Genomic DNA, 16,929 nt, shown 5'->3' with positions numbered 1-16,929 from the left:
CTAAATCACATTGCTTAGTTCGAGGATCAAGATGAGCTAATGACAACTCTTTCCAACTAATTTTCTTATCCGGCTGTTTGATTTCTCCCCCTAATGTTGGAAAAATTGACTCGTCAAAATGACAATCTGCAAAACGAGCCGTAAATAGATTCCTTGTAGATGGTTCTCGATATTTAATTATGGATAGGGATTCAAATCCAACATATATATCCAACCTTCTTTGAGGTCCCATCTTAGTTTTATGTGGTGGAGCAATTGGAACATATACGGCACATTCAAATGTTCTTAGATGGGAAATATTTGGTTCCTGACCATGAACTATTTGTAAGGGGGAGACTTTATGATAACTTGTTGGCCTAATGCGAATTAATGCAGCTGCATGTAAAATTGCATACCCCCAAGCAGTGATTGGGAGTTTTAACTTCATAAGTAATGGCCTTGCTATCAATTGAATTCGTTTTATTAAAGATTCTGCTAGACCATTTTTTGTGTGAACATGAGCTGCAGGATGTTCAACACTTATTCCAATAGACATGCAATAGTTATTAAAAGACTGAGAAGTAAATTCACCAGTATTATCAAGACGGATGGTCTTAATAGGAAAATCTGAGAAATGGGCTCGTAATCGAATCAATTGAGCAAGCAATCTCGCAAACGCCAGGTTGCAAGTTGATAACAAAGATACATAAGACCATCTACTCGATGCATCGATTAAAACCATAAAGCACCTAAATGGTCCACATGAAGGATGTATAGGCCCACATATATCCCCTTGAATTCACTCAAGAAAAGTAAGTGGTTCGTTATTTATCTTAGCTGGTGATGGTCAGATTATTAATTTCCCCAGTGAACATGTAGCACATGTAATGTTGTGAAGAATCTGCTGGCTCTTCAATGAATGTCCACATGAATTTTCAATTATTTTTTGCATCATTATTGAACCGGGATGGCTTAACCGGTCATGCCAAAGAACAAAGTTATTAGTAAACTTCTGGTTTACTATAGCATGTGTTTCTATAGAACTGATCTTTGTATAGTACAAACTAGTAAAGAATGCATGCAATTTCTCAACAATTTATTTATTGCCTTGCGCAATACTCGTAATTTGAAGGAATTCACAATTTTCCTTCGTTTAAAGTCTCAATATGATATTCATTTTGGAGAATATCTTTAAAACTCAATAAATTTCTTTGAGACTTAGGGGAGTATAATGCATTAATAATTTCAATTTTTGTTCCCCTTGGTAATAAAATAATTGCTCTTAGGAGCCTTCTATAATAGTTGTACTACGGATATAGTGCTCACACTTTCTTCTTTCATTATTAAATGAGAAAAATATCTCTTGTCTTTCAATATAGTGTGAGTAGTTGCACTGTCTGCTAGACATATATTTTCACCGTTCATAGCTGATTACCTTTGCGAGATAATGTTCTTCAAAGAAACAAAATAACCACAAAATGTCACACATAATGATGAAAACAGGTATTCAAAGTTCAAATTACGAAAAGGTCTATAAAACAAAATTATCACATAAAACATAGCACTAGTAAAGATCATAACATCATTATTAAAGTTGCTAAATGAATCATAGAGTAGTAGAGGTTTATTTTATTATTTATCCAAATTTGTGGCCTTAATAATTTCCTTCAGGGGTAGAAAGATAATCAGCCACTTCTAAGTAGGTTGCATTGCCATCATCAAAATCACCTTCGCCATCTTTATACACAAGATTGGTTTCTACTTTATTTCCCTTCTGTTTTATGGACTGCTGATAAAGATCAACTAGATGATTTTGTGTGTGACACCACACAAGAGCAATGTCCTTTTCCTCCACAACGATAGCATACATTAGTCACATTTTCACCTTTTTCTTTCTCTTCCCTGTTACCATTTTTCTGATCCCACTTCTGGTAGGAATATGAATTTTTAAAATGACCACCTCGACCATATCCATATCTATGTTCGCAGCCACGCCCTCGGCCATGACCATGGCCACGCACACTACTATTTACATGGTGTGTTTCTTTTAATTCTTGCCCATTGTGTAAACTCACATTCGCTTCAGGGAATGGAGCAGAGCCAGTTGGGCGTAATTTATGGTTTTTCATTAGCAGCTCGTTGTTTTGCTCCACCACTAGGAGACAAGAAATTAATTCAGAATATTTCTGGAAGCTTTTTTCACGATATTGTGTCTGCAGGACAACATTATTTGCATGGAAAGTTGAGTATGTTTTGTCTAACATTTCTGCATCAGTAATCTTTTCTCCACATAAATTCAATTGTGAAGTGATTCTGAACATGGTCGAGTTATAATCACTAACAGACTTAAAGTCTTGCAATCTTAAATTCAGCCACTCATAACGAGCTTTAGGCAAAATCACAGTTTTCTGGTGGTCATATCTTTCCTTTAGATTGGCCCAAAGAATTTGAGGGTCCTTAACAGTCAAATATTCAGTCTTTAGACCTTCATGGAGGTGATGGCGAAGGAAAATCATGGCCTTGGCCTTATCTTGTGTACTTTCTTCATTTCCCTCCTTAATAGTCTCACCAAGACCCTTTGCATTTAAGTGAATTTCAGCATCTAGTACCCATGATAAATAGTTATTTCCAGTGATGTCCAGAGCCACAAAATTCGAGTTTTGTAAGATTTGACATTATAAAACTATAAGATAAAATATACAAGTCAATAATGTAAAATAAAACATGTTAATATGCAAATGAAATAACACATATGCAAATAAAATAGATCAACTTGTTACCCTTACTTCACCTAAGCGTCCTTCGGCAATCTTTAAGGAAAAATTTGTTGGCCTTGATTTCTTGTATTAGAGACTCGTGCCGATAACGTGTTGTGAAATAATAAAGAAAGAATAAACTAAAATGTGATAGAAGAAGGAGTGTAGAAAGAATATAGAAGAGAGAGTGTATCTTTTTTTTATATATATTTTTCATGAGTACATGAGCCCCATATATATAGGGGTTAAAAGTAACTCTCTAATTATTATAGGGCATGTAAAGGGTCATGACCTTTTATCTCCCATATTAATGGGGTATAGGAAAAGTCTCATAACTTATGGGGTATAGGAAGAGTTTTATAACTTATGGGGTTGATAATGACATCCACATAAATATTTCATAACAAAAATATGATTTTTTTAGTTTATTTTGAATGAAAATGTTTTGTTAACATTTATAGTGTTAAACATTAATTTTAATTGATATATAATTGTAACACTAGTTAAATGAGATTAATCTAAAATATTAAAAGTAATTTAATAGTGTATTGAATATAAGTAGGGGTGTAAATGAACAAAACATTCGATGAAATGTTAGTGAAGTGTTAGTATAACGTTCATTTATATTTGGTTATTAAGCTAAATAAGCAGTATAAATAAAATTTTTATGCTCGTTTAATAAGCGAACGAACATGAACAGATGTGTGTTCGGTTCGTCTATGTTCACGAACAAGCCCATTTAAAAATTCATTTATTGACTTGTTTATGACTTATTTATTTATTAATGATATTTTCTTTGTAAAAATTCTATTATTATATATTAATAAAATTATCTTAAAACTCATTTATTTTTATTAATATATATTAATAAAATTATCTTGGTTTGTATTTATTTAATTTATAATATAATTATTTATATTTATATTTGACTATTTTATATCTAAATAATATATGTGTGTTTATTTATTTATTAACATTGTTCGTGAATATTAAACAATCAAATATAAACACATATAATTTTAAATAAACAAAATTTTAAATTTTTAACGAACATAAACCGAACACGAATAAATTTAAAAATAAATAAATTAACATTAACAAAAGTTATTCATTCAAGTTGGATTTATTTCCAGCTCAAGATCTCAGCGTTGAGAACATTGAATTACCACCATTAATAGCACCAGCATTTACATCAAGCCGAAAAGGATCAAAATATAGCATTGTTGTATTAAATTTCATATCAAGAAACATAAGGTCAAGGTTGAGGCCAAAACAACACAAATATTTTTCTTCCACCTAAATTTCACTCCCCCTTCATGATATTCAAAACTGCTTTAGTGATAGCTCTTCAAATATTCCTCATACTGCTTAATCTTTAGCTGCTGCCACTCCCCTATCCCTTTCTTTCATCTTCTCTCTCCCAATCACCTCAACATTCCTCTCGACAAAATCCTCTTCTTTTACGCCGGAGGATGCAGTTGACGGTGACTTGTTTCGCTTTCAGATTGAATCGTTAGCGCTATGCTTCGGCTTGGGGACAATAGGCTTAATGGTGAAATCAGAGATGTTAGGGGAGGGGAGGGACATGTCGGAATCAGCCTTTTCCTTTTTCAAAGGGGTCTTCACCTCTTCTTCTTCTTCTCCATCGACAGTGGAGTTGTTTCCTTCAGAAGACTCTTCTTCTTTTTCATAGGAAGAGGCGGAAGGAGGATCTTCGATAGGTCGCTTTCGAGCCATTGAGTGAAGTTTTGAATGGAGAAAAGAGGGGAGGATTTATGAGCATTTTATACAGTCTGATTAGTAGTAGGGTTTTCACAATTGACTACAGCAATAAATTAATTAATTATTAACATTTGCTTCTCCTTGAGTATTCCCTGGTTAATAATAAGACTAAGTATATTTATTTTCTGTATTTTCCAAAAAAAAAAAAAAGCACCTTTACAGTAATTTAATTTTTATAGTTAAACTTAATATTATTATATTAATAACAATTTTTTAATTTTAAAACTATTTAAATTTAATAAAATATTATAATTTTCAATATGATTAAACATAGATGCTGCTGTTTTGACATTGTTTAGCGGGAAAAGGAAAACCTTGATTGCTAATAGAGTATATTGTTTTGGTACACAGTAAATGCTGCAACAGAGAAGAACCCTGATTCTACCATTTCTACCTGCTCATTCCTATATAGACTTTGTGTTGTTCTATAGATTATAATAGAGGATGAAATCCAGAAATACAAAGAAGCAAGGTGAAGAAAATAATTGCTTTGGATGTTTCACTAGTTTGAAAACAAACTAACAAAAGTTGGATGTCTATGGCAATCAAATTTGCTTCAATCTATAATCATTGATCTTGTACACCAGTTACCGCAAGGCAAACTATATAACCATAAGAAAAAGGAAAAGGATAACATGTTCCCAATTGAAAATTTTCATTTACCTTTCTAAATTTACAGCTAAGGAGAGAAGCTTTCTTCATCTGAACTGGAATCTTTCACCCGCTGACCGGCCATTGCCGGAAATAGTCGTTTATGTATATCTGGGGATGGTGGAGGAGGCTCCGAAGCAGATGATGGTCGGTTCTCTGTTGCCGTCGCACCCTCTTTTTTGGCTTCCTTGGCTTGCTGGGCTTTCTGCTTAGCTCTGGTGTCTCTAATTTCTTTACAAACCTTATCTAACATTGTCAAGAAATCCCGCACAATTGCAAACAAACGCAAGCCTTCCTTCGTTCCTGCCTGGCCATGAAAATAGTCTGCTGCACTCTTGATCTGCTCCATTATCCTTTTCTCTTCCTCTGATAGCAATTTAATATCAGATTCTGCAGCGTCAACAAAACAAGTCATTGAAAGATAAAATTGAGTCTCCGATTCGGTTTCCTTCATATCTGAATCCAGAAACTCCTTAGTTCTTCTCAAACCACCCTCGAGTTTAGCCACTGTAGATGTCAGGGCATCAGCATCAATTGCAGAAGCCTTCCTAACATCTTCAAGTTCAGTGGTTACACCTGAAACCACTTCAAGACCAAGACTGCGATAATAGTCCTCATTGTCTTGGTCATTATCTTCAACAAAGTCCACCCCCTTGAAACTGCCAAGGCTCTGGCTCTGGCTTGAATTTTGTTGGCGAACACATTTTACGCCCTCGTAACGCATGATCTCCTGAACTACAAAGTGGAGAAGCGTGGTCTTACCATCTGTTCCCTTTACATCAGATAGTTTCAAGAGTGTGTCAAGCTTGAATGCATGTGCACCACCACGGTAGGTACCATCATTCATGCGATTACCGGTTTTAAGCACTGCTTCCAGTAGTTTTAGGAATAATCTACTATTTTTGAGCTTGGTGCAAGCTACCTACCATCAGGAAAATAATCACAATTATCTGGTTATTCATCTTTGATGTAATAAAGATTTTTCCGCAGGAACTATATCCGTGAATATAAATTCTTAGAAAATAATATGTTTTATGTTCAAATTTTGCAGTCTCCTCATTATTGAGAAGCAGGAGATTCCATTAACCAAAATATATGTGAGAATCAATTGTTGTGATTTTTTTTTCCTTCTAGGGTAACCTGGAGGACTCTGAGGTATTCTGTTCTTAAATCTATTTATCTCACCTCAAGAGTTGCAAAGGATTCTTTAAGGCTAGCGACTTCCTCTGGGAAAGTACTCATGAACATCAAGGCATCAATTCGTTTGAAGGCAAAAGGTATTTCAACCACGGTTTTAAGGAACTTCTCGGCAGGGCCAAGTTGATTAATATCTCCTGCGAATAATCTAAGCTTCAGTTCCTCATCTTGTGTTGGCGTCATCTTTTTCAACGTTTGAAGGAGCTCTCCAGGAAGCCTATAACCTGGTTCAATTTAATTTAGAAGCGTAAGCTATCACATGCATTTAAGACTGAAGAAGGTGGATCTGAAACAAAGCATATTCTAGTAGATGACTAGGAACTTTAAACTTTCTGCTTTTACAGGCAAGGTCAAACAATGAAGAATATTTGTATCTAAACTGAAGATAGATATATCATTTTAAGCAATAAAATCTTTTTTCTTTCTATCAAATATTATGCACTGTAATTGTCAGTTAAAACTAGAAAAGTAGGTTATGGTTAGTATCATTATGATAGAGCAATTCCCTCAGTCTTCCTTTAAGAGAGAGAGAGAGCGACCTTCTTGGAGAGCATCAACAACTTCCTGTGTTGTGACATTTAGTGCACGCAGAAGAATAGACAAATTTTGTGCTTTCCTAGCATCAATAATTTGAATGTATTGGACAGCAGGTTCTGCTGCTTTTTCTTTCTTCTCGTTATTCTTGTTATTAGCTGCTTGATAACCAAATAATGTCTCTATCATCTCCTCATTGAACCTACAAAGGTTTTTGAGGCAATTATGAGACAAAGAAAATTTTGATGAAGCATTGTTAGATAGAAAGTCCACAACTAATACAAGCTAGAATTGTTTCCTTACTGGAATGATCCACCACGGATCTCATGCCAAACCATCGATTGACCTGAATCAGCCTTAACCTTGTCCCAGAAAAATGGTTTTAACTTGGCTTTTTGTGCAGAGTCGGCATCATCACCAGAAGCACTACGTTGCTTACGTCCTCCAAGGGGTGCAGCAGCTTTTGATTTTGGCGGCATAGGTGGAGGACGGGCACCTGGTGGAGGTGGGGGGGCAGCAGCACGAGGAGGAGGTGGTGCTGCTGCTGCTTTGGGAGGAGGTGCAGCAGGAGGTGGTGCTGGAGGAGGAGGAGCTGGTCTTCCAGGAGGAGGTTTTAGGCCTGCTCCAACAGTTCCATCTGATGCTGGTGGTTTTGGAAGTGCGCCGTCATCTTGCTTTGTGGTCAAATTAGTATCAGAAGCAGAAGCAGAAGCAGGGTTCTTGCAGCTGCTGCTAGTACTAAGTTCTTTGTTATCCGAACTTACTAACTTAATAGACTTTTGTGAAGAATCTGAAAGACAGTAAAGTTAAAATGCTTGTGGAAACATGAACAAGAAAACAAAGATGATAACGACTCAATTACAAACAAACACAACATGCACATACTTTCACTCAAGTAATCATTCAAGTGCAGAAGAGGTTTTTCTTCCTTTGGTTCGTTATTTTTCCTCAGACAACAAAAGAAGATCACTGCAACAAGAACAAACGTTGCAACTGCAGTTGCAACAATAGCAATAATAGCTGTCATGAGACTCTTCTTTTTACCCTTTTTACCCTTTTTACCCGGTGAATGTGAACCAGAAACCTTTTTCGATACATGAAGTGAATAATGTAATGCGCCTTCAGTTGGATGCGACCTTAGATAGCTTGAGCTAACCTCTGGGTCAGAAGAATAAAAGATAAGTCCACTCTTTCTTAAGCAATCAAGAACCCCGTCTCTCACTTGAGGAGGCAAAATATCAATAGCTTTGTGCATGCTTTGTTTTGCAAATAATGCCGAAGTCAAGTCATCGCTTGCTTGCGGTATATACATGTCAAAATCTTTAATGGCATCCCTTTTTTCTTCCATCTCCTTTGTGCAATGATTCCATGCCTCCTCTGCCTGTAATTAAAAAAAATCTTTGTCAAGCTCTTAACAGGTTTGGAGAAAAGGGGGAGGGCCACATGCAAGATGGAAATGTTTAGGTACCATTCTTCACCTACTTGAAGGCCAGCTATAATAATGGAATAACACTGAACAATATAAGCAACTTGACATAACAATGTAAGACCGAAAACAGTAACAACGCTTGATCCTTGATTGTAGTCATTTATAGATGAGCTTTTTGACAATAACACAAAACCTACGTCATACATGAATCTTTGCTATCATCTGCCACTAAACCCCTAGAAATCGAAACAACTCATCTTATCATATATCGAAGACACTTTCTAACACAGCTTAGAAGCCTTCATAACCATTTCAATAGCTGAATAAGTTACCTACGAAGTCTAATATTCGTCCAATTCAACAGAAATGCCTAGGATTAAACATAATTCTTTCTACCTCCACAATGCTAACAAGAATCTTCAAATGTAATTTAAACCATTCTAAGAATTCAAGAGCAAAAAAGGAAAATCAGCATACCATTTTTTCATTTATCTTGGGAGATGTTGTTCTGCTGCTTTCATTGTCAGGTGTGTTCCTTTTACCTTCTGAGCTCCCCATTGCCAAATTGCAAACCAATATCACAAAACAAATGGCATAAACAGCCCTTCTCATTTTCGTTGCTCCTCCAAACATTACCCCATTCGCTTATTTTTCTTCTCATTTCATCGAATAGACTAAAAATCTTTCAAGAACAAAAAAAAAAAAAAAAGGAACCAAAAGGAGACGCCAAAACTTTTTTGTTTCCCTACTTTCCTTAATTATTTTCCCTTTTGGAGTTAGCCTTCAAGGAAAATGCCAAACAAAACGAATACCCTTTTCTTATCTTCTAATTATACAACTTCATTCATCGAACCATTGCAATGACACAATGTCTGTGAATCTTAATAACCCAGAAACTGAAACATAAAAAATATATATTATAAAAACAAGGCTTTACGTGTCTGATGTCTGCAACTTGGCAGAAGCAAAAGACAAAAAAGCCAAGAATGTAATAAAAAGGGACAATATCCAGGTCTGGGTTCGTAAAAGTAATTATCCTTGTGGGGATATTTGTTCATCCGAATGTTTCTCGTTTTGTCGGGTGAGGAAAGACGTGAGGAGGACGATGTAAGAGAACCCCCCACTCTTTTTCTTTTGTTTGTTATTTCTCCTTTTTTAAAAACAATTTTTTTCCTCCTCAATGGAACCCCATTAATTCCTTTGCCACCTATTAACGCTTAAATTAATTTATTATTTATTTTAATTAATACTATAGTTGTTCTTCATCTTATTTTATGCACTCCCTCACTAAAAATTCAGATTTTTCTTCTATTAATTAGTAGTCTTATATTAGATTAATGCTAATTTTGGTGAGAAATGAGAAGCAGAGGAAATTGAAAGCCACAAAATAATGCAGAATAAAATTGTTAGAAGTGAAGTTTTCAATTTAATAATTATTTTAATTTTAATAACCTTTTTCTTATAATTTTGAATAGAAAATGTGTAAATGCGCTCCTTTTTTTTTTCTTAAGAGAAAGTAATTTGTATCTTATCTTTTTTTTTCGCCTTATTTTGATGAGTGATTAATGGGATTTGATGCTAATTTTCAACTGAAATTTTAGTGGAGAAAATAGATAAAAGTTAATAAATAAAAATAAAAATCTATGCAGTAAATATAAAAAACTCAACAGACTTTTCTTTTTTTTTTTTAGCTTTTATTTACTAATGGTTTAAAACAGTACCAACAGATAAATATGCGGGTGTACTATAAAAACAATATTTGAAAAAATAAAGAATAAGATTTTTTTGTCCAATCACATTTAATGTAGAAACCGTACTTTCAAATCAACACTTTTAAAAAGTATTCATAATCTTAGTAGACTTAACAATAAGTTTGGGTTGGTTGGTGTGTTCCAATTATTCATATTGAGAACTAGATTTTAGTTTACTTAAATGATAAATGATTATTAAGGTATCAATAAAGAAGATGTAATGTGAAAGTAAATTGCAAGCGATGTTATTATGAAGAGTAACCGTAAATTTTAAATATAAATAATAAAATAGATATGAAAAGTATCAAAATTTAAATAAAAAAATTTATTCGTTAGTTTCTTATATTATTAAGGGTAAATTATATTATTAACCATGTAAATTTTTGTTTTGATCATTTAACTGAAAAAAAATTACAATTTAGTCATTGAATTATTCAAAAGTTTTTATTTAAGTTGCTGAGCTATTAAAATCGATGCTATATGGCTTTCTATGTTCGTTCTGCCTGCACCAATTGAAAGTTGCATTTCTCTTTCTCTTCTACAGTTCAATTTTTTTCTATGAAACAGATTTGATGTCACGAATTTATAAAACAAAATTCAAACCTTCAAATCGACTTGAATCTAAGATATGTTCTTCTAGTCCTTAATGGGTATTGATTTACTACACCGATTGTCAAATCGTAATTTGGAACTCGTTGGCAAAACTTTTACCAACCCAAACTTAAATAATTTTTTCTAAATAATTCAATAATTTAAATGAAAACTTTTGATTGGTTCAATAATTAAATTGTAACTTTTTTAAATTAAGTGACTAAATCGAAAACTTACCAATTGTAGTGTTTTAATATTTTTCATGTTTAAATACGAAATACGAAAAGATATAATTGTTTATTTATCAATTAAATATTTAATAATATGGATAATATCTTTTGTTAAACAAATTTGCAAATAAACTCCATTATGAGTGCCAATTCTACTTGCATTTGGTCATGCTGTCAAATTAGATAATAACTTCTAAAATAATTTAAGCCTAAAATTTAGTATGTAAAATAAAAAATTCCACAACATTGAAACTAGATGCATAATATTACACAAATCTATTTCTCTGTTTTGTATCTCACACAAACCTGACTTCATACACAACACATACATGTATGCATACATGCATACATAGAAAAGTAAAAAAAGTATATTAATGGGCAATACATATATGTAAAATAAACTGAAACATAGAAGATAGCTCTAAGGCATGGGAGATTTGATTGATGTAAAGTCCTAAGCCTTTTGAAGGTTCCAATTGGTTTGGGTTTTGAGGAAGCTAATGTTTAGATGGGGTGTTGGGCAGGGGACCTCAACAGCTGATGACCCTGCTTCCTCTTTCTCATCATCCTCTGACTTATTCCTGTATGAATTCAACAACAAAAGTCACCATTGATCTATTCTCATACAGCTTTGAAAGAGGTTGGGCAGAAATTTTTAAAAAAAGAAAAAGGGTTTTGCTATCGAGTGCTCTTAGAAGTTAACCTTAAAGAATAACCTTAGAGCACTTGTTAGCAAAATTCAAAAAAGAAAAATCAAGAGATGATTTTCAGCTACACCACAAGTATACCGCTTTCTTTTAGAGTTTACAGATTCTTCAGTTGTGAAATCGGAGTCCTTCACCTCAACAGCAGACACCTATGAATTTTACATGGAAGGAGTTATTGCATGCAACAATAATTGACTGTTTTATCATAAATGGGAATGCTTTAATTGATTAGCTACATACGCCTTCCTGTTTCTTCCCCTATTTTCTTACCTCAGCATCCTTTAGCTTTGAAGTTGAAGCCTCGTTCTCAAGCAGCTTTGCGTTCTGAAGAGAAGAAAGATAGCTTATGTTAGGCTTCACTAGATTAGGGGAAAAAATCACTAGCGGTTAGTGAAAAAACAAACTCAATTCAACTTTTCGATTTGTCAAATTGCGTTGATAACAACTTGCTGGTGGTACTGAGCTTCTTGAACGGTGAGGATCTTTGTCGTATCTGGTTTATAAGACCTTTCTAATAAAAAAATGTCATTGATCAATCCCAAATTGTCCCAAACAATAGCTGAAATCACCTACCACAACTCATAAGGAATTGGTGATTAATTATGCAGAAAATAGATATTGGAAAATAAACGGAATGACCTCATCTTGTCCTGAGCTCCATATTTTTGCCGACTGAGATCAAGCGGTTTCATCTCAAGAGCCTAGGAAGTCGAAAGGGAGAAAACAACAAAGTTACGGGACCTATCATCTTTAGGAAGCAAAGAACAGCAAGTTATTCAGAGCTTGTTTACCTCCAAGCTGAACTTTGCATCGCATTAATGGCCAATAAATCATTACATGATAAAAGAATTGCTTGTGAATAAAAAATAAATTAAACCAAAGCAAAAATTCTTGTGCCTGTGTGTGTAAGCACATGAAAGTGCATGTTTGGAAGAGAGAGGACATATAACCTTCCTATTTTATCCAAAATTTCTGCCTCATTCTTCAAATCATTCTTCAAATGCTTCAGGCTTTGGCACAAGAACTATAAGCACGTGCAATTGACAGCAAGTAAGAGAAAAACTTAGAAAATGGGGTACAGGAAAGAAGATAGACTGATAGAATACCTCTTCATTTGCATTAGGTCTGATATATGGAGAGAAAGGGATAAGCAGGGGAAGAAGAACAAATAGGAATGGTGCAAAACATATTAGTAAAGCCTCAGCTTGTCAATTTGTGAATTCTTTTATGAAACAAGGATAGCAAAATGGCCAAAACAGACGCTTTTTTATCATCACCGGGCTCTTCAATAAAACAGAGAAACATATCCTCAATCTTGGGAAATGCATAACAAAAATTTATCAAAAGATTCATTCAAAACTTAAAAACACAATATCATGGAAAAGAGAACATAAATAACATTAGTATGATCCTTTGTTTTGTAAGGACTAAATTGAAAGCAAAAGGAAATTTAGGGGCAAAAGTGTGAATTTAAAGACGAAACAGGTTAGCATGTGAAATAGAGAAAAATTGGTGCCGAAAATGCAAAGTGTGAAAGAGTTGGGGCAAAAAGTCAAAGAAGAGATTTATGAACATAAGACTTTCTTTAAATTCGGATTTTATTTTTAGGATTATAACAACTAAGTTTTATATGTACTATAAATAAGGGGTTGGGTGACATGAATATTCACTATAATTTATGTAAAAAACTCATTCCTGATAAAGCTCTTAGCTTTGTTCCTTTTATTTTATTTTTCAATAAAATTTCATCCCCTCAAACTTGTGTTCTTTTTCCAAAAAAGTATGAGCCACTAAACTCATCTAGCTAAAAGTTGTCGAGATTCCTCACAAAAAAGGTTCATGAGGCTTAGAATCTGTACTTAGCCTTCTCAACAAGTATTCATCATGCCTTGGCATTACGGGACTGACGTTTCCGTCCATTTCCTTTCAAAAGTAATCTTTTCATCTTGTGCAAGGAACGACCGCTTTTTATGTTTTAGGAAGGTTGCATAGTCGGTTCGTTAACTTACTGCGTCAGAGGTTGTTGAGCTCAAGGGACGAAATGATGTGGCATTCGCCATTGAGAAATGATGATCTAGTGTAAGACGGTCCCACAAAAGTGATGGTTGGCTAGAGTCAGGTTCCTCTAAATTGTAAGTCTAAAATTTAAGTAAAGCTGGTAGTTGTAGGCGTCCTCTTCCTCTATAATTGGCTTATTCCTTATGACAAGGATCACCTAAAAGCCTAGGATTGAACCCAAGAAGGATTGAGATAACTAGATGCTGGAATCCCTCAAATCGAAGAATCCCTTTCCTCAATTCTGTTTCTTTTTACAATTTCAATTTCAATTTGTACAATTTCAACTCGTCCATATTTTTAATTCTGTTTTTTTTCTTAGATACGCCTTTTTTCTTGGGCACGACTGTGCCCAAGATTTCGAGAAATAAGAAGTTGTAGCAATCCAGTCCCTAAGGATTTGACCTTACTTCCCTTATACTATTCTTTTTGTTATTTCATAAAGATAGGTTATTTTTAGTGTTTTCAACGACACACCAGTTAGCAAAGCTGGTCAACCAACCTGTAGGAGAAAACAATAGAAGGCCAATATCTGTATCAGAGAACACAGACAATTCAGCGGCTTTCTTGAAAATGCCTTCCCTACATTTTGAATAAGCTATCTGACGAAAGCAAAGATCTTCAATTCTCTTCATCACGGGCCTAGTGCGTCTGCAACTCATGATCAACAGAAATTGGGTAAGAAAATGAAGAAGAAGAAAGAAAGAAACAAAGAAAAAGACTTGGTGTAGGCTACTAAGAGAAATGGTGTGAGTTTATAAAAAAAGAAGGAAGAATATGCAGTCAATTTTCAGGCCATGCAAGAAGGTAGAATAGTTATGTTAAATGGCAATTGTCAAACCCGCTAAGGGATTTTATCTAGCCCGATTAAGGTTCCATGGAAATTGTAGATATCCTTAAGTTGATTATGAAAAAAATTAGAAGTAATCCCTGCAAACTTACAATTTGAAACTAATAAAAGAAAATGTAAAATAATATCATTCGAATGGCTATTTTACCTAAATGATCTAAAAAATTAATTATTTACATAAATGATTTTGGTTCAAAAATAATAACAGTAAAATTGGGGAAGGGAGATAAATAGCCGACACTAGTATTTTTTCGGGTTAAAAAAATATTTTTTTGGGTGTTGGGGACTAGGTAGCCAGCACTTTGGTATTTTTTTTCACCTTCGTACTCGTATTTAAAAAAAAAATTGGGTGTTGGCACACCAATGGCCGACAGCCCTTTTAAAATTATAAAAAAGAAGTTTCTTTTGGGTGTTAGGAAAAAAAATAAAAAACAAAAGTTAGACGTTTGCACCATGACCCATGCCCGTTGGGTCACGTCGATGTAGGCTGACACCAGCCATTAGGAGGTCGTCTACACACTAACACACTACAAGTTCAAACCACCTAAAATCTCAAACCCCTCAAACCCCCAACTATGACAAATGAGACATGACAATGTCGGCTATTAAATCGTCAAGGCCCACTGACATTGATTTGATCCATCATCTTTTCTATCAGTTTTTAAAATTAATTTATTAGTTTATTTAGTTAATGGTTTTTATTAAAATTAAAAGGTTAATAAATATTGATAATTTTTATTGATGAGATTTTTTTATTATTTTCATTTGGTAAAAATAGGGAATAAAACTTATGAAGTAATATTTTCTATTTTCAATATGAATAAAATCATGGTAAGAACATGTTGGTAAATTTTCATATTTAAAGAAATGTGTTTTAAAATTTAAATCAGTGTCCTAGCACTTAATTTTTTTTAATTTAAAATGGGTGCTGATCATTGGTGTGTCGACACCCCAATTTTATTTAATTAGATAAAGGGAGTGCCGGCCATCAATGTGCCAATACTCAATTTATTTTCAAATACTAGTATAAACGTATACAAGTATGATATGAGGTGAAAAGAAATACAATAATGCTGACCATCTAGTCCCTGACACCCCAAAATATATATTTTTTAACCACTGACACAATCATCAAACAAAATAATGATCGTGTCAAAAAAAACACTGGTGCCAACTATTTAGTCCCACTTACCCAATTTTACTATTCATTTCAGATCTTTTGAGTGATTGTTTTTTAATTAGGATAATTTATATAATTTTTTTTTTGTTATTTGGGTAAAATAACTCATTAGAATGATTTAATGCTTTCATTGGAGTTTTCCAATAAGGAGGCAGCTAGTGCATCGTCTAGCCACAACCAATAGATTGACATGCTCTGCATTGTATTTCCATAACGAAATCCATGCAATTTTAAAAAAGATGAGTTTCTTTTTAAAACTGATCCAACAAATTGATTAATTATAAAAATAATTCAAGTGCAAAATCTTGTAAGAAAATAAATCATTTTCCATAATAACCCCTACTATTTTCATTGGCGGCACCACCCCTCATCATTACTCAATTATTGTTGGTTTTAAAAAATATATATTTTTAGTGTCGCCATCATATTTTTCTACATACTCGTTAAAAATACGAGTATTTTGAGAGAAAAAAATAAAAATATTTTAATGGGTGTCGCTATTCTCTTTGGCGACACCGATATTTTTTTTTAAAATTGATTTTTTTGTGCTGCTAGGCTATCTGGTGACACCAGTGTTTTTAAAAAAATTAATTTTTTAATAGGTGTTGTCGGCCACTATAGTGGCACAGGAACAAGTCTAAAAAAAAAGAGTGTCGCCGATCTATTAGGCAACACCTAAAAAATTTTTCAAAAAAAAAAATTGTCATCCATTCTCGAAAGCGAATACCTGGATCAAGTGCAACAAAAAGAACTGGTACCTTCGTCATCGAGTGAAGAAACATGAGAACAAAAAAAAAAAGTCATCACCATTACTAAAAATCCATAATAAAGTTCCTCCATTTTTCTTCATTATCTTCTCTAACATCACTTCCTCTATAATAAAGTCGATAAATGATCAATTTAATGTCATAAGAAATAATGTGATTATTAAAAAAACTGATAAATAAAAATGCCAGTTGAATTGATTGATGTATAGAGCTCTAGAAAAAAAATTAAATTTTTGTTAGTTGTAATTAAGATACTACCAACTTTAGAAAAAAGTTGTAACACTCGACCTTTTTTAAAAAAGCTGCACTTGTATCAGTATATTTAAAAAAAAAAAACTAATACTCTTTCAACCTTGTACCCATGTCTTGTAAGTTAAACTATTTAAAAAAGATAAGTCGATTTTTTTAATTGGTCAAATAGGTTTTTTTTTAAGATTTACGAAAACAAGCCAATTTTAAAAAAGGAGTAT

General features: G+C 33.5%; 2 protein-coding genes and 1 long non-coding RNA gene across 3 annotated transcripts; all 3 read right to left on the bottom strand.

The window, feature by feature from the left end:
- Positions 1–1,633: 1,633 nt before the first annotated feature.
- Positions 1,634–3,956, bottom strand: LOC108478069 (uncharacterized). Its single transcript, XM_017780501.1, has 3 exons — positions 3,902–3,956; positions 1,848–2,581; positions 1,634–1,753 (listed from the first exon to the last, which is right to left on the bottom strand). The coding sequence occupies exons 1-3, from the start codon at positions 3,954–3,956 to the stop codon at positions 1,634–1,636; spliced, it is 909 nt and encodes a 302-aa protein (XP_017635990.1).
- Positions 3,957–4,816: 860 nt separating this feature from the next.
- LOC108478070 (formin-like protein 3) lies at positions 4,817–9,606 on the bottom strand. Its single transcript, XM_053023302.1, has 6 exons — positions 8,806–9,606; positions 7,785–8,280; positions 7,203–7,689; positions 6,905–7,101; positions 6,354–6,589; positions 4,817–6,090 (listed from the first exon to the last, which is right to left on the bottom strand). The coding sequence occupies exons 1-6, from the start codon at positions 8,959–8,961 to the stop codon at positions 5,197–5,199; spliced, it is 2,466 nt and encodes an 821-aa protein (XP_052879262.1). The 5' UTR covers positions 8,962–9,606; the 3' UTR covers positions 4,817–5,196.
- A 1,560-nt stretch (positions 9,607–11,166) lies between these two features.
- On the bottom strand, positions 11,167–12,963 carry LOC108478710 (uncharacterized). The gene is made up of 6 exons (XR_008276186.1): positions 12,714–12,963; positions 12,399–12,631; positions 12,247–12,308; positions 11,878–12,118; positions 11,689–11,756; positions 11,167–11,481 (listed from the first exon to the last, which is right to left on the bottom strand). It is a non-coding gene; the product is annotated as an uncharacterized LOC108478710 (long non-coding RNA).
- Between the last annotated feature and the right edge of the window lie 3,966 nt (positions 12,964–16,929).

The sequence above is a fragment of the Gossypium arboreum genome, chromosome 12 (assembly GCF_025698485.1).
Source record: "Gossypium arboreum isolate Shixiya-1 chromosome 12, ASM2569848v2, whole genome shotgun sequence".
NCBI classification, from domain to species: domain Eukaryota; kingdom Viridiplantae; phylum Streptophyta; class Magnoliopsida; order Malvales; family Malvaceae; genus Gossypium; species Gossypium arboreum.
The sequence above is the reverse complement of the archived record's forward strand: the minus strand, read 5'-3'. Positions and strand labels throughout refer to the sequence as shown.

Coding starts and splice junctions, on each gene's coding strand:
- LOC108478069 (XM_017780501.1), bottom strand. CDS start 3,956: ATGCTATATTTTGATCCTTTTCGGCTTGATGTAAATGCTGGTGCTATT. Junction 2,582..3,901: donor TGCTGGTGCTATTAATGGTG/GTAATTCAATGT, acceptor CATGGGTACTAG/ATGCTGAAATTCACTTAAAT. Junction 1,754..1,847: donor AAGGTGAAAATGTGACTAAT/GTATGCTATCGT, acceptor TCCATAAAACAG/AAGGGAAATAAAGTAGAAAC.
- LOC108478070 (XM_053023302.1), bottom strand. CDS start 8,961: ATGTTTGGAGGAGCAACGAAAATGAGAAGGGCTGTTTATGCCATTTGT. Junction 6,590..6,904: donor TGTTGATGCTCTCCAAGAAG/GTCGCTCTCTCT, acceptor AAATTGAACCAG/GTTATAGGCTTCCTGGAGAG. Junction 6,091..6,353: donor AATCCTTTGCAACTCTTGAG/GTGAGATAAATA, acceptor TCCTGATGGTAG/GTAGCTTGCACCAAGCTCAA.